Source organism: Liolophura sinensis, chromosome 8 (assembly GCF_032854445.1).
Source record: "Liolophura sinensis isolate JHLJ2023 chromosome 8, CUHK_Ljap_v2, whole genome shotgun sequence".
Lineage (NCBI taxonomy): Eukaryota > Metazoa > Mollusca > Polyplacophora > Chitonida > Chitonidae > Liolophura > Liolophura sinensis.
In genome coordinates this window covers 51,895,459-51,919,277 of record NC_088302.1, presented here as the reverse complement: position 1 = coordinate 51,919,277, position 23,819 = coordinate 51,895,459, and the positions used below count along the sequence as shown (strand labels likewise).

Below are 23,819 nucleotides of genomic sequence, written 5' to 3'. Positions count from 1 at the left end.
ATTTATCTGTGAAAATTACTTACACCTATGTGTTGCTTTGATTTGTTCAATATCTTTTTTTCACAGTAATATTTGAAAGATCAAAGCATTTATTAAATATAATTATTTGCTTTTCAGCAGAATTGAATAGACTAAAACTAAAAAGAAGCCCATGATGTCCTAACTTTGTTTACTTATTTCCAGCTAGGGCCTGTTCCTCAGCCAGGTTTTCGTCCCCCTGCTCGGCCCACACCACCCCTTCCAAAGGCTCCAGCCAGGACCTGCACTATACATATACCCACCCAGGATGCTCCTTTTGCTGCATCAAGGACCCGGCCAGCTACATTTCACACCAGGCCCCAAACGGCACAGCCAAGGTCCTCATCCCTATCATTGTCAACAAACTACAGACCATCATCATGCGTTCGGAGATCACCAGAAAAGTCTCCACCTGGCCGGCACCCCTCACCTGAGAGACCAAGGACAGCTCACTATGGGTAAGCCAGCAATAAGCTTTTATGTCTTTACAAGTGCTTTGTAGGTTCTGGCTTAAAGAGCTACATCAGTGTCAAAACCTCAGTGTCTTTCATGTCGGGTGAACTGATAAAGATCAAAATAGTATGAATTACTTTCCAGCATTGTGAAAAATTTGAATTGCGTGAAAGCGAAAGTCTTTGGAAACTGACATAAACTATTGGAAATCTGGTTATTTGAGGACGCTTAAGGTAAAGGTATTAAATAGTATTATTTATTATTGAATCCATAGGATTTCTTTCATATCATTTAAAATTTTCACAGAGTTTCTGTTGGAACTGAAATAGCTCCTTAAGATCCAGGTTTAAGATCCAATATAGACATTAAGCTGTAAACCGAGGTGTTATCTATGTTTCTCAGTTATGATTTGTTGTTGGAAATATTTGATGATTGTAGACCTTTTTAATTGTTGAGACAAAATATTGTACTGCATGGACAGAAAAGAAAGTACTTGACGAGAGCTCATTAGTGAAACAGTGTCAGAAGATTTTTGTTGTTCCAGTATCACCATTTGTCTCGCATCAGACAAAATAATCAGGTTTTCATTGATCAGTAATTGTTCTGTATGACTGTGCATATTCCCAAGTTTTGCAGTAAATGCAGTGTGCCTGTTGACTGGGTTATCTCCCTTTGCTCTGATGTGAACACAATCACTGGAACCATTCTCCTGCGCTGAATTGATGCATCTTTTGCAGAATGAATTTCTCACATGTACATGGTTACTCACTGACAGGATATGAAAATATATGGTGTCAGTAACTGTCAATGTGATGGTTACTGACGCCATGTATTTCTAATAGACTGAGTAATTATAAGAGGTAATTCCTTACAAGCAGGTAGAAAGTTTGGTGGTAATGGACCATCAAAATTGGTATATATATATATAAGCATTTATCACATTTTTTTCTGTTGATTCACAGCTTTGTGTATTATATTGTTTGTATGTAACAGACTCTCACTTTATTTATTTGACTGCAGGATAGAGCAAGAGAAACGCAGACAACTTCCTGTTCCTCCTGGGATGACACAGAAGAATACAGTGTTACCTCCGTCTGCTCAGAATATTGCACAGGCTTTAGACTGGAGAGGAAAAGTCTCCCCTGATGTCATCAGTAATAAGTAAGTAGATATATTTATGCGTTAATTTATTTATTTGATTGGTGGTTATGCTGCGCTCAAGATGATATCACTTACATGACGGTGGACAGAATTGTGGTACATTTACCGGTTATTGTTGTCTTATACCTCAGATGGGTATGGTCTGGCATGGGAGGCCACACCTATGTCTAGTTTATTATTACACGTTGATCTGTTACTGTTGTCTTATACCTCAGATGGGTAAGGTCTAGCATGGGAGGCCACAACTATGTCTAGTTTATTATTACAAGTTGATCTGTTACTGTTGTCTTATACCTCAGATGGGTAAGGTCTAGCATGGGAGGCCACAACTATGTCTAGTTTATTATTACACGTTGATCTGTTACTGTTGTCTTATACCTCAGATGGGTAAGGTCTAGCATGGGACGCCACACCTATGTCTAGTTTATTATTATACGTTGATCTGTTACTGTTGTCTTATACCTCAGATGGGTAAGGTCTGGCATGGGAGGCCACACCTATGTCTAATTTATTATTACAAGTTGATCTATTACTGTGGTCTTTTACCTCAGATGGGTAAGGTCTGGCATGGGAGGCCACACCTATGTCTAGTTTATTATTACAAGTTGATCTGTTACTGTTGTCTTATACCTCAGATGGGTAAGGTCTGGTATGGGAGGCCACACCTATGTCTAGTTTATTATTACATGTTGATCTGTTACTGTTGTCTTATACCTCAGATGGGTAAGGTCTGGCCTGGGAGGTTACACGTACATGTATGTCAAGTTTATCATTACACATTTACCTGTTACTGTTGTCTTGTTCCTGATATGGGTAAGGTATGGCCTGGGAGATCACACCTGCGTCAAGTTTATTATTAGACGTTGACCTGTTGCTGTTGTCTGGTTCCTGAGGTGGGTAAGGTTTGGCCTGGGAGATCACACCTGTGTCAAGTTTATTATTACATGTTGACCTGTTACTGTTGTCTTAATCCTTAGGTGGGTAATGTCTGGCCTGGGAGATCACACCTGTGTCAAGTTTATTATTACATGTTGACCTATTACTGTTGTCTTAATCCTGAGGTGGGTAAGGTCTGGCCTGGGAGATCACACCTGTGTCAAGTTTATTATTACACATTTAGGTGTTACTGTTGTCTTTTTCCTCAGATGGGTAAGGTCTGGCCTGGGAGATCACACCTGTGTCAAGTTTATTATTACATGTTGACCTGTTACTGTCGTCTTAATTCTTAGGTGGGTAACGTCTGGCCTGGGAGATCACACTTGTGTCAAGTTTGTTATTACACATTTACCTGTTACTGTTGTGTTAATCCTTAGGTGGGTAAGGTCTGGCCTGGGAGATCACACCTGTGTCAAGTTTATTATTACACATTTATCTGTTACTGTTGTCTTGTTCCTCAGGTAGGTAAGGCCTGGCATGGGAGGCCACACCTATGTCTAGCTTATTATTACAGGTTGATCTGTTACTGTTGTCGTATACCTCAAATGGGTAAGGTCTGGCATGGGAGACCACACCTATGTCTAGTTTATTATTACACGTTGACCTGTTACTGTTTTCTTGTTCCTTAGGTAGGTAAGGTCTGGCATGGGAGATCACACCTACATGTATTTCAAGTTTATTATTACACATTTACCTTGTTGCTGTTGTCTTGTTCCTGAGGTGGGTAAGGTCTTGCATGGGAGGCCACACCTATGTCTAGTTTATTATTACACGTTGACCTGTTACTGTTGTCTTGTTCCTCAGATGGGTAAGGTCTGGCATGGGAGGCCACACCTATGTCTAGTTTATTATTACAGGTTGATCTGTTACTGTTGTCTTGTTCCTTAGGTAGGTAAGGTTTGGCATGGGAGATCACACCTACATGTATTTCAAGTTTATTATTACACATTTACCTTGTTGCTGTTGTCTTGTTCCTCAGATGGGTAAGGTCTGGCATGGGAGGCCACACCTATGTCTAATTTATTATTACACGTTGACCTGTTACTGTTGTCTTATTCCTGAGGTGGGTAAGGTCTGGCATGGGAGGCCACACCTATGTCTAGTTTATTATTACACGTTTACCTGTTACTGTTGTCTTGTTCCTGAGGTGGGTAAGGTCTGGCATGGGAGGCCACACCTATGTCTAATTTATTATTACAGGTTGATCTGTTACTGTTGTCTTGTTCCTTAGGTAGGTAAGGTCTGGCATGGGAGATCATACCTACATGTATTTCAAGTTTATTATTACACATTTACCTGTTACTGTTGTCTTGTTCCTGAGGTGGGTAAGGTATGGCCTGGGAGATCACACATGGCATGGGAGGCCACACCTATGTCTAGTTTATTATTACATATTGACCTGTTACTGTTGTCTTGTTCCTTAGGTAGGTAAGGTCTGGCATGGGAGGTCACACATACATGTATTTCAAGTTTATTATCACACATTTACCTTGTTGCTGTTGTCTTGTTCCTCAGATGGGTAAGGTCTGGCATGGGAGGTCACACCTATGTCAAGTCTCTGAAAAACAAGAAACGCTCAGAGAGTGCCTCTAAGCGCCCGAAGACTGCCCCTGCACAGGTAAGGAAAAATCAAGTTTGTCAGAATTAGAAATATTGTATTTTCTCTTTATAAAAAAAAAGAAACAAAATGTTTCATTTGCTCACTTTCATGTAGCTGAATTTTCTGTGGACTATTTTGGAAGAACTTTTCCATGGAACAAGGAGCAGAGATTGTAAATATTCACAAGAGAAGACATGAAGGGACATTGTGTAGATTAGCAGATTGCAAAACTTGTTTGGAATTTTACTGTGTTGTCAGTTAAACCAGAATAGTAGTCTTAAAAGTTTTGAGGGAAGTTGGACTGAATTGTACAGCTAAAGCATTGCAAGTGTGACTGTTGATGAACATCCAGGTGAGTCTTTTGAAAGAAAAGAGCCAGCCCCCAGTGCTCTGTGCCAGTAACCAGGTGGTACACGTAAGTCCTGGGAGTCATCCAGTCATTCGGGGCAGCATTCAGCACTCGCAGGGAAACCCACTGGCCAGTCAATCTATTCCACACTCTAATCGGCCACAGCAGCTCGACCAGGAGGATGTTGATCAGATGATGGTGATTCGCTACTTAGGAGGTACCAGTGAGGAGTGAGTACCGACACGCACACACACACAGGTTCTACCTCACTAGCTACACCTCAACAGATACATAGACAGACTCTACCTCAATAGCTACACCTCAACAGACACACAGGCTCTACTTCAATAGCTACACCTCAACAGACACAAAGGCTGTACCTCAGTTGCTTCATTTCGACAGACACACAGGCTCTACCTCAGTAGATTCATCTCACACTCTACCTCAATAGCTTCACCTCAACAGGCACACAGACAGGCTCTACCTCAATAGCTACATGTACACTGCAACAGATACACAGACTCTACTTTAGTAGCTACACCTCAACAGACACACACACTCTACCTCAGTAGCTTCATCTCAACAGACACACAGACAGACTCTACCTGAATAGCTACAGACACACAGGCTTTACCTCAGTAGTTTCATCTCGACAGTTACACACTGTACCTCAACATTTTCACACACTACCTCAGTAGCTTCACCTCAACAGATACACAGACAGGCTCTACCTGAATAGCAACACCTCAACAGACTCACACACTCTACCTCACTAGCTTCACCTCAACAGACACACAGACTCTACCTCAATAGGTACACCTCAACAGACACACGGGCTCTACCTCAGTAGTTTCATCTGGACAGGTTCATACACTCTACCTCACTAGCTTCACATCAACAGACACACAGACAGGCTCTACCTCAATAGCTACACCTTAACAAATACACAGGCTCTACCTCAGTAGCTACACCTCAACAGACACACAGGCTCTACCTCAATAGCTACACCTCAACAGATACACACACGCTACCTCACTAACTTCACCTCAGCAGACACACAGACAGACTCTACCTCAATAGCTACACCTCAGCAGACATACAGACAGGCTCTACCTCAACAGACAAACATGCAGAGTCTGTCTCAACACCTCAACAGACACACACACACACTACCTCACTAGCTTCAGCTCAACAGAAACAGACAGACTATATACTCAGTGTAAAGATACGAACGATACCAGGTATCTTCCATCAGTATGGTGCTCCTATCTATGTCACATGGGAGGAAGTAAGTAACGTGCCAAATGTCACTGGTTTATGCTTGGCACTCTTGATTTCCTCTACCTATAAAACTGACTACCATGATGTTAAAAATTATTTAGTATGGCGATAAATGACACGAAATGTATGAATAAATCCGACCAACCAAAAAAAAAAGAAAATAGGAGACCACAGAGGTAGTTTTTTAAGTAGTGGTCAATTATTCCTGGTAAACAAAAGTCTATATGAAGGAGACCTCAAGGATGCTGCAGTGTGTTGAATTTTGTAATCCAAAGAAATAAATTCAAGGTTTATGTTCATCTTAACTCATTCAAATTTGCAGAAATCCTCCGGGATGGTTTGAATATAACTCTGTAAGTATGAATTTTACACATTTTCACTCTTTTTAGTGTGTATAGAGAGTAGGAAATATCACACAATGAAAATGACAGAGCAATATGAAGTAGCGGTTGATTTTTGTGACTGTGACAATAATATACATATAACAATTACTTATTGTAAAAGAGGCATTGTTCAACAAATCAGTCTGGAACATAATTGTGTGTCATTTCATTATTGTTGGGTATCTTTCAGTCATCATGATGTCAAGTTGAGTTTTATCATTTTTATATATTTAGATGATAGTAATACATAGAATGTATATTTTTTTACATGTGTATCTATTAGAAAACCCTCATTGGTTGAGTTAGCTAAAGATGGCCCATGAGTCCTCTGTCAAATTGTGAGGAATGCATCAGATCATTGAGTTGGGTTTCAGATCAGTGTGTATGTTAGCTTATGTCTCAGGTGAGTGAATCATGTGGTGGGAAAATGAGTCGTGTATGAAATCAGTGAGATGCACCAGTCAATGAGTCACCTGTAAGATCTGAGATCAGTTGGTTGTGTCAGAGCAGTGAATTCTGTGTCAGATCGGTGTGTCCTTTGTCAAACAGCGAGTCATTTGTCAGATCAGTGTCTTGTGTAAAACAGTGAGTTATGTGTCAATTCATTGTGTCCTGTCTCAAGCAGTGAGTCATGTGTCAGCTCAGTGTGTCCTGTCTCAAGCAGTGAGTTATGTGTCAGACCAGTGTGTCCTGTCTCAAGCACTGAGTTATGTGTCATAGCAGTGTGTCCTGTGTCAAACAGTAACTTGGGTGTCAGATCAGTAGGTCCTGTGTCAAGCAGTGAGTTATGTGTCAGCTCAGTGTGTCCTGTCTCAAGCAGTCCTGTGTCAAACAGTGACTTGGGTGTCAGATCAGTGTGTCCTTTGTCAGACAGCAAGGCATTTGTCAATTCAGTGTGTCCTGTCTCAAGCAGTGAGTTATGTGACAGATCAGTGTGTCCTGTCTCAAGCAGTGAGTTATGTGTCGGAGCAGTGTGTCCTGTATCAGACAGTGAGTTATGTGTCATATCAGTGTGTCCTGTGTCAAGCAGTGAATTATGTGTCGGAGCAGTGTGTCCTGTGTCAGACAGTGAGTTATGTGTCAGGTCAGTGTCATGTGTCAGATCATTGACCACATGTTGTCCTGTGTCAGACAGTGAGTCATTTGTCAGATCAGTGATGATTGTGTGAGATCAACGAGGTGTGTGTCAAATCAGTGTCTAGTGTCAAACAGTGAGTTATGTGTAAGACCACTGACTATTGTGTCCAATCATTGAGGTGTCTATCAAATCAGTGTCCTGTGTCAGATCAGTGAGTCTTCAGGCTATTGAGTGCCATATCAGAGTCTTGTGTCAAATCTGAGAATCATGCCAGATTAGCACGTCATGTGTCATATTATAAAGTTTCATATCAGACATTAGGATTGACAGATATCCTCAAGACCTCATTATGAACAAAAATGAGGCGACAGGCATGTACATAGCTAGAATTTTCAGTGATCTCAGAAGTATGTTGTAATATCCATATTGATGCCTGACCATTTATATTCCTTTGGGAATTTTGTCCTAATGATTGTTTTTTGCGTGCCAGGAGCTCTTATCCAGGCTGAGTCAGGGTGAGGCCCGTGTTTCATCTGTCCCCAAGCTGCAGTTCTTGTCCCTCATCACACCCAGGTCAGCTTTGGGACGTAAGTATGATACAGGTCAATTATCCACAGTGCACAATATTTGTGGTTTTGAAATGTTTATTGTTATGCAATGTTTACTCTTTTAGAATATAATGATATGCTATAATATATAGCAGATTTATCCCTGTGGTATTATATGTTATCTCTTGAGCACTGTAAGTTCTGGAATCTTGTTGGAGATGTATAAATGTTGACAAAAGTCATTAGAATCAGAACCAGCATCTGTGCCTAGATTTAAAGATACCTGCCTTGACTGCTTATGCAGCTGTGCTGTATCAAGTAAACACATACTGTCAGACCGCAAGGTGTCGGTCACTGGAACCAGAAAATGTGTAGAAGACAACATGGAGCAGGTTTTTTCCTGTTCGTCTATCTGAACTTTCTAGTCTTCAGAAACGTGTGTACATAACAGTAAGATCAGTGTGCTACTAACCGACAGGATATCCCATTATTTCTTCTATACTGCAGTTTGGTTTTTTTAAGAATCATGTTCTTTTGTAGTTCTTAGGCAACATGTATATCATGAGTTGATTGCTGTACCCTGGACCGTGTCTGTTGTATTCTGCTTGAGTTTAGGTTGAGTTGCAGAAGGGCTTTGTGATACAAGACCAGGTGTAGATCTTGCACATTTTACCTAGTTAGTTGTTGAACTGTTCTCCTCATAGTGTTTAATAGTTTAGCTGAAAATCTGTGCTAATCTTGTGACCCGAGCAGGTGAATATTATGACTCCTGGGGATAAATTCAATACTAGATCTCATCGATTGGCTTCTTCTTGTGGCCTGTTTTGCCACTCACTCTGTGCTTTCCTGCACGTTTCAATCACTAGTGGCTAAATGGTGCTGTTGTAGCAGCTGATTAAGTGGCTCTTTTTAATGACCAATACTTTGCAGGGTTTCCTGCCATGTGGTAATTGATACCTGGCAGTATGTATGTTATCAGGGCTTAACCAGCCCAGGTGAGTCTCAGCCTAGCTGATTGATTTATTTGAAGGCCTTCAATGTACATTACACAGGTAAAGCTGGGTAAGCCATGTAACAAGGGTTTAATGTGAAAGAGCTTATTTAAATTTGATCAGCATTTTGGAATAGGCCCTAGTGTCAAGGATGTGTCAGTTATATAATTGATGTCTGGACCTGGTTTTGCTGATTTGTGATGTATGCAAAGTTCAGGAAGCAATTTGTCCTAGGTACTTCTTCATTATTTATTACACAGGACACATTGTGTCTTTTTGTTTTGTTTTTTTTTTGTTTGTCAAGACTCAGTGTGTTTACATATATCCTGTCTGAAGTCATGTTTACTTTTGCTGTCAATGTGGAGTTAGAATGAGACACAGTTTGTGATGTAATTTCTTTAGTTACAGATACATTTAATTTGATGAAAACTGAAGGAATATTAGGACGACTTTCCATGTTTCAAGTGGTGAAAAGTCCCCTATACATGTAGTTCACTGTACCCAGTTGAATGTGAATTTTCCTGCATTTTTCTAACATAAGTTTAGCTTTTTACTAATCTAAGTGTATATACTTTCCTCAAACACAGCAGTTTAAAGTTGATTGTTATGATACAAAAAATATTCAGGATGTTGGATTAGGGCAAATAGGTTGTGACCCAGTTTAAGGGTTGTTAAGAACAAGTGGTTCCATAAGTCTTGAGGTGAGAGACAAATGCTAATATAACCGTAGTATAACTGATCAAGCCACAGTCATGTGTCAACACACTCCAGGGCAAAGGACAACAGCTTTATTGCTCTTACATTGTCACTGTTGACTTTATGTGACTTTTGGTGGATGGGGACAGTTTTTACATGTAATTAATGTGGTCTTATTACCTGGCCCAGGTACAATCTCACCTTGTATCCAGGTGTATTAGGTCTGTTACAAAGACCAGTTTGTTTGTATTTCATAGTTGGCACCAGAACACACCGTGAACGCACAGAATTGACAGATGAAAATGACAGTCTATTGTAAGTACATTTTTAGCGTTTTCTCTCTACATCGTATTTATCTCTATGTACATGTTTGGAGATTCATAGTAAAAGTTGGCTGTATTCTTTACCTCCTAAAATATATATCTGCAACTAAGTCATTTTTCCTGTTACTATATTTTGTCATAACTACCTGTATAGTTATGTGTATATAGTAATATGCCTATAATGTTGGAATGAGATATACAGTCACTTCCTTATACCATGTACATGTAGTGCCCTAATTCCTCAACCTTTTCGCATATAAAAGAGCAACTTTCAGTGCAATTTGTGCACATTTATAAGATTTTGGAGACACAATTACATTGGTTGGATTGGCCAGTTTCAAAGCTTCATAAAAAGTATAATTTTATCAGTCTGCACGGAATAATGCCTTCAGAATATGCCTGAATAAACAAACATGCGAAACGGTTGAAGACTTACAGTGTATATTCTATCTGCTCTTTAATAAAACTAAATTTGTACACTTTTAATCTGCTTGAATTGAAAAATAAAAATGTTGGAAAGGAAGTTATGTGTTCATAGTGCAGTGTTCATATTGATTATTTTAATACAGTTAAGGTTACCTAGATTGTTGAAAATGATTAATGTATTCAGATAAGATGCTTAGAGTGTGTCTACAATGTACATGTATATGTACCTGTGCTGTACCAGATTAACGGTAATCTGGAATTGCCAGTGTTCATGATATTTCATTTGTATTGGTAATCTGTTTCTCAATAACAAATAATCACTTATCAGTCCCTAGTTAGGAACAAGTTTACTATAATGTTTTGTCAGAATGAATAAAAGTGGTGATGTATAGATTTATACAGTTAATGGTAAACTGATATCACAGCATTATGGTAGAAGGAAACTGGGCAGGGCTCGAGAGAAACCCACGACCATATTATTTGATATTTGCATTCTGTTGTCACAATAATTGTAATCACTTGACAAATGTTTAAATAGTTGGAGTTGTGGACGTTAATTGTAGTGAGCTATCTTAAGTGATACACGGAGAGGATTTCTAAAATAATTATGGTTTTAAGTGTAGTCAAAAAAGGTATATCAAAAAAATGGAAAAAAAAAAAATGAAAAAAAATTCATTATTGAGGCTTTAAAAATTGTTATATGTAGTTTTTAAATGTTAGTTTGGATCACATTCTTAATAAACATGGGATGAGTGTATGATTTCTTCTGTATTGTTCTGCAGTATGGCCAGTGTTTTTGGTCTCTCACTTGTATATTTATGATCTTAAAACAAAGAGTGCTCTATTATAGACATCTTTAATTCTGTTACCAGGGGTCAGGTAGAGGGGCCAGGTGAATGTGACGGTGAACTGAGTACTGGGGACAGTAACCAGCCCTGCGAGAGTGAAAATGAAGATGGAGGACAAGAGACATTGAGACATGAGGTATCAAATCCATTTCTCGAACTATGAGTTGGATTAGAATTGTTAACTTGCTAGTCCATATTTGTACATGAGATTTAGAGTCTTAGAATATGGATGATACTGCTACATGTATTCCATGGCTTGATGCTCAACGTGTAAAGGTATTGAGTTTCCCCGTATTTATAGTATACTTTGGCTGGATAGGCTTTATGCTGTTTTCTTGAGCATGGCACACGGTTAGGCAGCATTGTCAATATGTCAGCATTGTGAGTGGCCTGCCTACTTCAGTGCATTACCTGTGTGAATCAATTGATGTTGAAAGCAACATTTAACTGCAAGCTAGTGAGTATAGTATGTGTGTTGAAGATAAGTTTAGAGTTAAGAGCTTTTTTTGTGTCTATACCAGCAGACCAAAGCCTACAAGGGCATGATAACAATGATCTTAATGGATAGTCTGTTTTATTTGATTTATTTATTTGATGTTTTACGCTGTTCTGTAGAAATTTCACTTATACAACAGCGAACAGCATTGAATATAGTATAAGTGGTAGTAATAATTGTAGAAAGTTATTAACAGCAAGGCACATGTACATGTAGGCCTACCAACAATACAGAATATAACTGTGGCTTGGTTACATTGACAAAAGTAAATTTAAAAGTGTATAATGTGAAATTGGCTTGCATTAAATAACACTATAAATGGAGCGTTTTGTGCTTTGACAGGATTCAGGAAATTAAATAGTTACTTATACAGTAATAGCTATATCTTTGAATCGTGTGGATACAATTTGTTTTCAGGAGCTAAAGGAAGACTTTGATTCAGTAGAGGCAGAACATGACTCATGTGATGATGGACAATCTAGTGTAGGTGATTCAGAGCCCGAAGTAGGAGACTGCCGTAGAGAGGAATCGGGCAGAGGTTCACCAGCCACCATTAACCCGATTAACCAAACCCAAACGGGTGATGTACTGTTAGAGTCGAACACTCAGCACCTCTCTGAACACCTGACATATCCCGTGGCAGATTTTCAAGCTCCGCCCACTCAGTGCAAGAGTAAGCGGGCATTCTTGAGGCAACTTGAACTCAATTCACAGGTTGTCTCGCTCCCTTTGAAGAATTCAAGGCAAGACCAGAGCACTAGGCCTGCCACAGAAGACAAGAAGATTCGCAAGAGGCACATGACTGGACGAGCATCCCTTTCTGTCAGGCCGGCAGATGGGGACAGTCGTCGCAGCGGAGGGCGATCGCTCGTGTCCTTATCCTCCAGCACAGGTGTACAGGGGCTGACACTGACAGGGAAGAGGTCAGAAGACTTGACCATGCCTTCAAGGACAGCGCCATCTATCCCCAGTTCTCACAGCCTTCATCAGCAGTTTGGTGTGCGGCCTGTACATGGTGCTCAGGCCTACATGTCTGAGTTGGAACACCATGCTCACAAAATGTCCACTCCTCTTAAGTTTGTTGAAAAAGGTATGTTGCTGTTGTTGTTTTAAGGCAAGCATTGGGCCTTGTGCACATGTATCATCCAGTCATATTCAGCGAGTTAGTGCAGAACTGTAGTGCATGACAGTGTCATTTGATTGCCAGGGCAGAACTGTAGTGCATGACAGTGTCATTTGATTGCCAGGGCAGAACTGTAGTGCATGACAGTGTCATTTCATTGCCAGCGCAGAACTGTAGTGCATGACAGTGTCATTTGATTGCCAGGGCAGAACTGTAGTGCCTGACAGTGTCATTTGATTGCCAGCGCAGAACTGTAGTGCATGACAGTGTCATTTGATTGCCAGGGCAGAACTGTAGTGCATGACAGTGTCATTTGATTGCCAGCGCAGAACTGTAGTGCATGACAGTGTCATTTGATTGCCAGGGCAGAACTGTAGTGCATGACAGTGTTATTTGATTACCAGTGCAGAACTGTAGTGCATTACAGTGTGATTTGATTGCCAGGGTAAAGGTGCAGAGAAGTTCTTTGTTCACTCAGCTCAGTGGTCCCTGAGGTTTTGTAGCTGAATCAGTCCTGCAGTTTGTCAAGGTCCATTTGTCTCTTTACAGGTGGTCATCTAGGGCAGATTCCTTAAAGCTAATTTCTGAATTTAGTCAGAATTTTTTGAGCCCTAAAATTTAAAATGTTGATAACCTCATCAGTTTTCTTAAATGTGTCCAAATCTCAACTTGCTCTACTAAAACCTGCGCATTATGATGGGGTCTTTATTTTGATTAAATTTTGACTTTAAGTAAGAGATGGCTTTGTGAAATCTGCTCCAGAGCCTCATCACACAGCCCCTAATTGTCATTAGAAACCTAGTTGTAAGTTGTAAGAGCCTTTGTCTGCTCTTTTGTATAAAAGCACACTCTCACTGTGGGCAATTGGCCAGTGATCAGTCAGTTTGAGTCCTGCTCAGTCTGATTTGGCTGCAGCTGTGAAGTCAGAAGGTTTATCCACTACCAGCTGAAAGTTTGTATGTTTCTCTAGGATCTGCCTCGTTTCAATCCTACGAACTTGACTGCTGCCTCATAAGTTCAATATGGAGGTTTTTTAATTACACACCTTCCATGTTTGCCTGTCTTTTAATGTTGTGGCATGGGTGAAAGCTCAGCTTCCTCTGTGAACAGAGGGTATAAGCCATAATTATACATCCGTTCATTCACGCCAGACACAGCTAGAAGATGTGATAAATCTGTGTTTTTTTGCAGTTAGCCAGCTGCGCTTTGGGGCTGATGAAGATAACAGTACACAAGGCACGGAGCCAGCTGAGGACCTGTGCAGTGGAATGCTGACTGTGTGTCGCCTTCCTCTCCCAGCTAGACCTGTCAAACCAGACTCTGATGCCTCGTCAGAACTGCAATGTACTGCTATTAGCTCAAACTGTGATCCAACCAATTTTAATAACTAATAGTAAATACGTGTCGAGGTTTGATGCCTCAGAAATGTCCATATTCTAGATATTGATGATTCAGCTACATTATTTCATGAAAAAAAAAACAGAAAAAAACTCACAAAAACAAGCAAAGAAAATGATGATAAGTGTGAAGTACCCAGTTCATGTAACTGATATCTTTTTGCATAATCACTTAATATTTTAGTTAGTAAGTTTTTCTTGTGAAAATTGCACATTAACTCAGCCCTAAATGTTGATGTCACTCATGATTCTAGATGATACCTGTGGGAATGCTAGAGAGCCATCAGAAGAAGAAAGCGAAATGAGTGTGAAGCATATTCCTAAAAGCAGGCATTTGAGGCGGGAAAAGGTCCTGGGCACAACGATGTTACAGTCTAAGTTAGCTGAGCTGAGCCACCCTGATTATCACACCCCTGTACCTGGCAGACCTATCCCGACTGTACTGGAGGTTTACAAACCTGTACGTTTGATTTCAATGTAGACTACTCATCACTCCATCCTTTTAATTACAAAAGTCCCTAATTCAATTTCTCTTTTACGTTATGGTTAAACAAGTCCATTTGAAATGATATGGTTCACATTGCATCTGAAAACTCAAAGATTGCCAGTGCATCCAGAGTGTTGGAGAGTTTAGACGGCAACTGTAACTGTAAAGGCGTATAGCAAAAGTTTATTGTAGCAGAGTGCTGCATGTTGGGAATTGTTTGATTTGGTTTTAGGATGAAGTGGCAGCTAGAGTCAAGAGACAGAAGGAGGTTAAGGCTGCTGTTGATATACAGAGGTACAGATAAGTGTAGATGGCCTGATTGCTCATGAGATTCTGGTTTTTTTTACATATTCCATAAAATTTACATTTAAATTGTTTTATTTGTTTTTGTTCATTGACATTTTAGTTCAGAATTAAACTGCATAGCTTTTTTTATCTAAAACTGAAAGCTATTAGAGGAAATACTTTGTGATAATTGTGGTAATATTTTCTTATATTTTGTTTGCATGCAGTGTGTGGCTTAAGATTGGTCCCAAATAAAAGTCTGTAGTTTGCTCCAATGCCTTGGTTTGTTCCTTCTGGATTTTGGAATGTTGTGATGCCTAGAGTGAGCCTTGTTTGTTCATCTGACACAATCAGTGGTGTGTAATATTCTAAAAACAAAGAGATAAGTGATGAAATTTTCCACACATTGTGTTGATCTATTGAAAGATTTGTATTAAAATACTTAATGAATTGTTTTCAGGAAATGACTGGAGAAACTTGTAGACATCAATTTTTTTTGGTTTAATTATTTTTTTTCTGACATTTTTCTCAAGGGGTCAACAGAATTGCACATTATTTCTTTACAGTGTACATTTATGTACAAATAGACCATTTTTGTTCATGTTTCGCGCATATTAATTCAGTATTATAATGCTTTTAGTAGATTGGTTTTCACATGTTGATGAGAACATGTGTTTATGAATATTAGTGTTTCCACACACTGATGTAAGTTTGTTGTTACTGAATACTTGTTGTGTTTGGTTTGTTGTATCTTAATGGGTAAATTGTCACACTGTTTTGATCAGAATTTTCCGAGGATACATTGCACGGAACTTTTATGATGGACTGAAGAAAGAGGAGAGGGAGAGGAGAGAGAATGAGCGAGCATCTGCCATTGCCATACAAAAGTAATACATTTTCACAAAATTTCATTCAGGCATACCAGAAATATGTAATAGCCATGCAAACTTAACTAAAATTTTGAAAACAAAGTTTCAACATCAAAAAATCCTTTACAAGCGAAGATTTGATTTGATTTGATTTATTCACCAGAAAGAAAGTAGAAAAGGAAAAACATCTCAATACCTCTCTGTACCTAAACCTCTTGTATCCGCATGGTTATATATAAATATATATACACACACATACACACATACATATACATACATATACATACACACCCGCAAACACACAGGCACACGCATATGTATGTACATGTACGTATATTCATACAAATACATCTTAAATATTATCATAATGTGCACAGTATAAGTAGGCCTATATAATAATGGTTTTTCTTAATCAAGGTTAATACAAACAGGTATATACAGGTATATACACACACACATAATTACATATGTACGGATACATCAGTTTGTCAACATAATACAACTTATAGCACTCTGGCGGGAGCAGAAACCCCAAAGGGCTTATTGTATCCCATAACATGTTTAAATTTAATTGACAAGAGATGCTAACTGGTTAATACTCGTATGTTGGAATGAAGCACTTGCACATACGTACACGTGTACCTAATTATGCATACACATAGTGTTACTACTGTAGCACCCACTCCTAAATGTAAGGATATACAGACAGTAAAGAGAATTTACATTCGTAAATATGTGTACAAATATGCACACGCACACGTGCACTTATGTATTAATATTCATATCAATCAAGGCGACAACAATATACTATCAAGAGAAAACGTTAAGCAAGCAACTATGTGTCGCAACTGAGTTAATTCAAAACGTATGTCAAAACCATACAAAAATAAGCAAACAGCGGAAAGCTGGAGACCTATTGATATTTAAATTCATTATCACAACTAATTAATTAAGATTTGCTTTCTCTCATCCAGTATTTATTTTATTTATTCATTTGATTGGTTTTAACGCCGTACTAAAGAATATTTCATTTATGTGACCGTGACCAGCATTATGGTGTGAGGAAACCTGGCAGAAACCTGGCAACATTCCTACATATGGCCAGAGAGGAAACCAACATGCATGAGCTGAACTTAAACTCACATTGACGTATTAGTGAGAGTCATTGTGCCATGCTGGCATGCTTACCACCTCCGCAATTGCACACAGATCAACAAAGTCTGTATTTTATTCCATTTGTTGTTACATCTGAGATTTTACATGGGCTCGAGGACAATTTCAAGTCGCAAATTAAGAAAAATATATTTTAAAAAACTTGGATAGGGGTTGAGTTCTGGGGTGTCATGAAACTGTAATGTTTCACCTCAGGCATAAATGATTATTTGCTTTGTTTAGCCCACCAATGACACATTACGCACATGTGTTTTGAAGCACCACTCGAAACATCCATCTGGCTTATAAATAGTCACTGACGCTTGTATGATTGTTTCCACTTGTCATCTATTAATATGATGTGTATATCTGTAGGTCAGTCATTATTACTCATATTTGTCCATTATGAGTGTCCATTCTATGTTGTGATTACAGAGCTTTGAGGAGGCATCTTCACAAGGTGAAGGCTATTTACAACAGACCAACGATCGATCCTGAACTGCAGATATGGGCTAAGGGTTACAACACCATAAAAAAGATTACCGAGGTAGAGAGACAAGCAAAACGTCAGCAGCAGGAAAAAGAGTATGTCTGGCTTACAATTTATTCTGGGGTATTGTAGCAGTCTTTAAAAACTATTGATTTTAACATACACTATTGTATAATTTATTTATTTCATTTCATTCCTTGAGTGTCTTGTGTTGTAAGTAAGTATACATGTTTTTCATTTAATGTATGACAATGTTCTGGGTTATGGTCATGAAAGGCACTCTTTCCTCAGAGGAAACCACTGTACCTTAGGGGCACAGAAAAAAACGGTGTACCTTACGATTTTGGAGGTAACCTGTGTACGTTACAGGCACAGAGAAAACCACTTTACTGTGCCAGGCATGAAGGAAACCACTGTATCTTACCAAAGACAGAGGAAACCACTGTACTTTACTAGACGAGGAGGAAACCACTGTACCTTACAGAAACTACTGTACATTACCAGTTGGAGGAAACGATTGTACCTTACCAGCAAGGGAGGAAGCCTCTATACCTTACCAGCCAGGAAGGAAATTACTATACCTTATCAGCCACGGAGAAAACTACTGTACCTTACCATGCAAGGGAAACCACTGTGCCTTACCGGGCAGGGAGGAAAGCATTGTACTTTACATGGCATGGAGGAAATAATTGTACCTTACCAGGTAAGGAGGAAACCGCTGTGTCTTAAAAGGCATGGAGGAAACCACTGTGTCTTATCACACATGGAGGAAACCACTGTACCTTACCAGCCATGGAGAAAATCACCTTACCTTACCAGGTATGGAGGAAACCATTTTATCTCATCAAGTATGGGGAAAACCACTATACCTTAACAGGCAGAGAGGAAACCACTGCACCTTATCAGGCACAAAGGAAACCATGGTACCTCAACATGCACCTGACAAACTAGGGGCCCACACATTAGAACACAGCCAATCGAGAGAGAGTTAGACCAGTTTGAACTGATCAAGAAGAACTTTTCACATTACGACTTAGCCAATATTTGATTGCAATGACCTCTGTTTCCCTGTAATTCCAGAATAGCCCAGAAGCAGCATGAAACCTCAGCAAAGCTGTCTGTGATTGGGCCCCATGTTAACATCTATGAGTGAGTATTGAGTTTAGAGAGAGGCTGTGATGTTATTGTTACTATGGGAAGCTGTAGCAAGTGTTTGGTATTTGGAGAAATAATTTTTATCAAAGCCAAGAGATAGTATGTTAATACAAAAGAACTTTCTGCACAGTATTCTGAAATGAGGTGCTGAGCAGTTGTTTTTAAATGTTTTCAAAGCACCATGTATGCTATCTATGAACTTCTCTTTCACCTCACTGTATTGTGGCAAACAGCTGGCTTGTTTGATCAGTTGTCGGTTGAAGCAGCTTGAAAGAGTGTCGGGAAACTTCCTTGGCTGTGTTTGATCATTTTATGACCTACAATTGTGGGAACGTAACTTTTCTATTTAATATTTTGTATTCAATTGGTGCCACAGAAAACACCATCGTAGTAAAACAGAATACGACAACAAAGAGACCATCCAGTTAAAGAAAACACCATCATACATTAAATTGGACAAAAAGTCTTGACAGCAATTTTGCATACTGAAGATATGCCTTGTAAACATCATTGTGCACAGAATGCATACACATTTTCACACATTTTAGTCCTTAGTCGTATCACTTTTAAACTGTACTTCGTCACATTTGTCTGTACCTGTCACATTTGTCTGTCTGTCAGCATCTATCACCCAAAGAAAGTAGGCCCCAGCAAGGCTCTCATCAACCAAGCAGCTCTTGTCATACAGAAATACGCAAGAGGAATGCTTGTTCGCAACAAGCTGGCATCACTGAAACGAAAGGTAGAAAACCTTGTATCTTTATTTAATACCAGACAGATAAGTTGTCTGGACCTGTAATTTATTGACATCACAGATCGCCTGTGCCTATTGCTGTAGATGTACTCATATTCATGTGGTAATTGCTCACATTAAAGCTGTGGTATGCATGTGTATTTCCTATCCTGGGTGTATCTGGAGTCTACTATGGTAATTGTCTATAGTGTTAAACCCTACATGTATGCCGTCAGCCAAAATATTTTCCATGCTTATGATTAATTTTGATAGCAATTTTCATACTGTCCTTTTTTCATTGTGGCATTTTGAGAGGTTTGCAAAGAAAGTATTCTTTTTTTAAGCTTAGACAGAGAACTGCCCTCAGAATATGCTTCAAACAACACCACATGAATGTACAAAACATTGGAGAGATAGGGTATAAGCTGTTGTGTGTGTGTGTTGTTGGCCCTGTAGCATGGGTGTGACTGGAAGTGCTGTGTACAGGAGTACAGACACCTTCTGTGGTGTGTTTAGTGTAAGCTTTTATTTGTCTGTTGTAGACCCTGTAGCATGGGTGTGACTGGAAGTGCTGTGTACAGGAGTACAGACACCTTCTGTGGTGTGTTTAGTGTTAGCTTTTATTTGTCTGTTGTTGGCCCTGTAGCATGGGTGTGCCTGGAAGTGCTGTGTACAGGAGTACAGACGCCTTCTGTGGTGTGTTTAGTGTAAGCTTTTATTTGTCTGTTGTTGGCCCTGTAGCATGGGTGTGACTGGAAGCGTTATGTACAGGAGTACAGACACCTTCTGTGGTGTGTATAGTGTAAGCTTTTATTTGTTTGTTGTAGGCCCTATAGCATGAGTGTGACTGGAAGTGCTGTGTACAGGAGTACAGACACCTACTGTGGTGTGTTTAGTGTTAGCTTTTATTTGTCTGTTGTTGGCCCTGTAGCATGGGTGTGACTGGAAGTGCTGTGTACAGGAGTACAGACACCTTCTGTGGTGTGTTTAGTGTAAGCTTTTAATTGTCTGTTGTTGGCCCTGTAGCATGGGTGTGACTGGAAGCGTTATGTACAGGAGTACAGACACCTACTGTGGTGTGTTTAGTGTTAGCTTTTATTTGTCTGTTGTTGGCCCTGTAGCATGGGTGTGACTGGAAGTGCTGTGTACAGGAGTACAGACACCTTCTGTGGTGTGTTTAGTGTAAGCTTTTATTTGTCTGTTGTTGGCCCTGTAGCATGGGTGTGACTGGAAGCGTTATGTACAGGAGTACAGACACCTTCTGTGGTGTGTATAGTGTAAGCTTTTATTTGTTTGTTGTAGGCCCTATAGCATGAGTGTGACTGGAAGTGCTGTGTACAGGAGTACAGACACCTACTGTGGTGTGTTTAGTGTAAGCTTTTATTTGTCTGTTGTAGGCCCTGTAGCATGGGTGTGACTGGAAGTGCCGTGTACAGAAGTACAGACACCTTCTGTGATGTGTTTAGTGTAAGCTTTTAATTGTCTGTTGTTGGCCCTGTAGCATGGGTGTGACTGGAAGCGTTATGTACAGGAGTACAGACACCTACTGTGGTGTGTTTAGTGTTAGCTTTTATTTGTCTGTTGTTGGCCCTGTAGCATGGGTGTGACTGGAAGTGCTGTGTACAGGAGTACAGACACCTTCTGTGGTGTGTTTAGTGTAAGCTTTTAATTGTCTGTTGTTGGCCCTGTAGCATGGGTGTGACTGGAAGCGTTATGTACAGGAGTACAGACACCTACTGTGGTGTGTTTAGTGTTAGCTTTTATTTGTCTGTTGTTGGCCCTGTAGCATGGGTGTGCCTGGAAGTGCTGTGTACAGGAGTACAGACACCTTCTGTGGTGTGTTTAGTGTTAGCTTTTATTTGTCTGTTGTTGGCCCTGTAGCATGGGTGTGACTGGAAGCGTTATGTACAGGAGTACAGACACCTTCTGTGGTGTGTATATTGTAAGCTTTTATTTGTTTGTTGTAGGCCCTATAGCATGAGTGTGACTGGAAGTGCTGTGTACAGGAGTACAGACACCTACTGTGGTGTGTTTAGTGTTAGCTTTTATTTGTCTGTTGTAGGCCCTGTAGCATGGGTGTGACTGGAAGTGCTGTGTACAGAAGTACAGACACCTTCTGTGGTGTGTTTAGTGTAAGCTTTTAATTGTCTGTTGTTGGCCCTGTAGCATGGGTGTGACTGGAAGCGTTATGTACAGGAGTACAGACACCTACTGTGGTGTGTTTAGTGTTAGCTTTTTTTTTTTTCTGTTGTTGGCCCTGTAGCATGGGTGTGACTGGAAGTGCTGTGTACAGGAGTACAGACACCTTCTGTGGTGTGTTTAGTGTAAGCTTTTAATTGTCTGTTGTTGGCCCTGTAGCATGGGTGTGACTGGAAGCGTTATGTACAGGAGTACAGACACCTACTGTGGTGTGTTTAGTGTTAGCTTTTATTTGTCTGTTGTTGGCCCTGTAGCATGGGTGTGACTGGAAGTGCTGTGTACAGGAGTACAGACACCTTCTGTGGTGTGTTTAGTGTAAGCTTTTATTTGTCTGTTGTTGGCCCTGTAGCATGGGTGTGACTGGAAGCATTATGTACAGGTGTACAGACACCTTCTGTGGTGTGTTTAGTGTAAGCTTTTATTTGTTTGTTGTAGGCCCTATAGCATGAGTGTGACTGGAAGTGCTGTGTACAGGAGTACAGACACCTACTGTGGTGTGTTTAGTGTTAGCTTTTATTTGTCTGTTGTTGGCCCTGTAGCATGGGTGTGAATGGAAGTGCTGTGTACAGGAGTACAGACACCTACTGTGGTGTGTGTTTAGTGTAAGCTTTTATTTGTCTGTTGTTGGCCCTGTAGCATGGGTGTGACTGAAAGTGCTGTGTACAGGAGTACAGACACCTACTGTGGTGTGTTTAGTGTAAGCTTTTATTTGTCTGTTGTTGGCCTTGTAGCATGGGTGTGACTGGAAGTGCTGTGTACAGGAGTACAGACACCTACTGTGGTGTGTTTAGTGTAAGCTTTTATTTGTCTGTTATAGGCCATGTAGCATGGGTGTGACTGGAAGCATTGTGTACAGGAGTACAGACACCTACTGTGGTGTGTTTAGTGTAAGCTTTTATTTGTCTGTTGTAGACCCTGTAGCATGGGTGCGCCTGGAAGTGCTGTGTACAGGAGTACGGACACCTTCTGTGGTGTGTTTAGTGTAAGCTTTTATTTGTCTGTTGTTGGCCCTGTAGCATGGGTGTGACTGAAAGTGCTGTGTACAGGAGTACAGACACCTACTGTGGTGTGATTAGTGTAAGCTTTTATTTGTTTGTTATAGGCCCTGTACCATGGTTCTGACTGGAAGCGTTATGTACAGGAGTACAAAAAACTCTTGAGGCGAGTCCAGGAGAGACATGGGGTCCTCAGGCCGGTCATGCCATTCACCTATTCTCAGCTTGACGAATACATGGATATTAGAAGGAGTAAGTCACTTTGACAACTGTACTGTCTGTAGTATTCAAAGATAAGAAGCCATATTCTGTGTACACATATCTTTTAACCTCAATGCAATGTGTTTACAAACAGCTTCTTGCAGGTATACATATTTATTTATTTGATTGTGGCTTAATGTCGTACCCAATATTTTTCACTTATACAATGGTGGTCAGCTTTGCGAGTGGAGGAAACAGCAGTGTCCATGTAAACCAGCAACCTTTGGCAACTTTTCCACATCTGAATGTTCGTTCTCATGAAGGCCCACAAGCAGCGACGGCAGGGGCATAAAACAAATCCCCAGTCCGGATTTCAATCTCCACCTCGTGTCTCCCATGGCCTGCTCTCATGTTGTGCAGATGGCTTCGTTCTTTGTTTGCGAAAGTTAGCTGAAAAACATACATGACTGCAGTGCATATTTTTTCACTACACAGGGTATGAGATGATGTTTGAGAGGAAGGCATTTGGAGGCGAAATAGAGGTGTGTGACTTGCCAAAGTTCTTCAAGGAGTGTGACCTTTACCCATCACAGTTAGAAATGGATGACGCTGTTGATGTTGTTATCAGAGGTGGGTGTGTGGTTTGTTCACTGTGGTCATTCATTTGGTACGTGTGAAAATTCTCTTACTTCAGGAATTCTCCACAATTGCTTGATGGTTCATAGCTGTTGGCCCAATATTGCGCGTGTGTAGTGATAAAAAGTGCAGAATCTCTGTTACCATTGCAAAAGGGTTTCAATCAGTTTGTCAATAGCTAAATCCTAATTACATGTCTGTTACATTACCATTAAACTTGTTCATGATGAATATCAGATGCAACTTGTCTAAAGATTAGATAATACCATAATCCTGGTAAGCTTTAAAGCTACCATATATGATTGTGCACTGGAATATGGATTGTATAAGTTAATTGCATACACCATATCACCGTGATGCTACAGATTAATTAGGCTTACAGATATCCAGATTAATTCACTCAGCTCGCCACAAGTCTCTCTAAATTCACCTAAAAAAATCAAATGTATTGAACATTTATCCATTGCCAAAACTAATAAGGTGCCCTTCCCATACAAAATCATTAAATG

The 23,819-nt window shown here is 40.0% G+C and overlaps 1 protein-coding gene across 1 annotated transcript in view; it reads left to right on the top strand.

Moving 5' to 3' along the window:
* Positions 1-23,819, top strand: part of LOC135472195 (uncharacterized) — a 34,788-nt gene that overhangs the window by 8,743 nt on the left and 2,226 nt on the right. The window contains exons 13-30 of the mRNA XM_064751575.1: positions 184-476; positions 1,492-1,632; positions 4,084-4,186; positions 4,521-4,747; positions 6,121-6,151; positions 7,750-7,846; positions 9,753-9,810; positions 11,117-11,228; positions 12,006-12,678; positions 13,903-14,055; positions 14,363-14,568; positions 14,828-14,889; positions 15,666-15,767; positions 17,337-17,486; positions 18,472-18,540; positions 19,168-19,288; positions 22,581-22,725; positions 23,170-23,304. Coding sequence (XP_064607645.1) covers positions 184-476; positions 1,492-1,632; positions 4,084-4,186; positions 4,521-4,747; positions 6,121-6,151; positions 7,750-7,846; positions 9,753-9,810; positions 11,117-11,228; positions 12,006-12,678; positions 13,903-14,055; positions 14,363-14,568; positions 14,828-14,889; positions 15,666-15,767; positions 17,337-17,486; positions 18,472-18,540; positions 19,168-19,288; positions 22,581-22,725; positions 23,170-23,304 — 2,878 coding nt within the window. The remainder of the gene's footprint in view (positions 1-183; positions 477-1,491; positions 1,633-4,083; positions 4,187-4,520; positions 4,748-6,120; positions 6,152-7,749; positions 7,847-9,752; positions 9,811-11,116; positions 11,229-12,005; positions 12,679-13,902; positions 14,056-14,362; positions 14,569-14,827; positions 14,890-15,665; positions 15,768-17,336; positions 17,487-18,471; positions 18,541-19,167; positions 19,289-22,580; positions 22,726-23,169; positions 23,305-23,819) is intronic.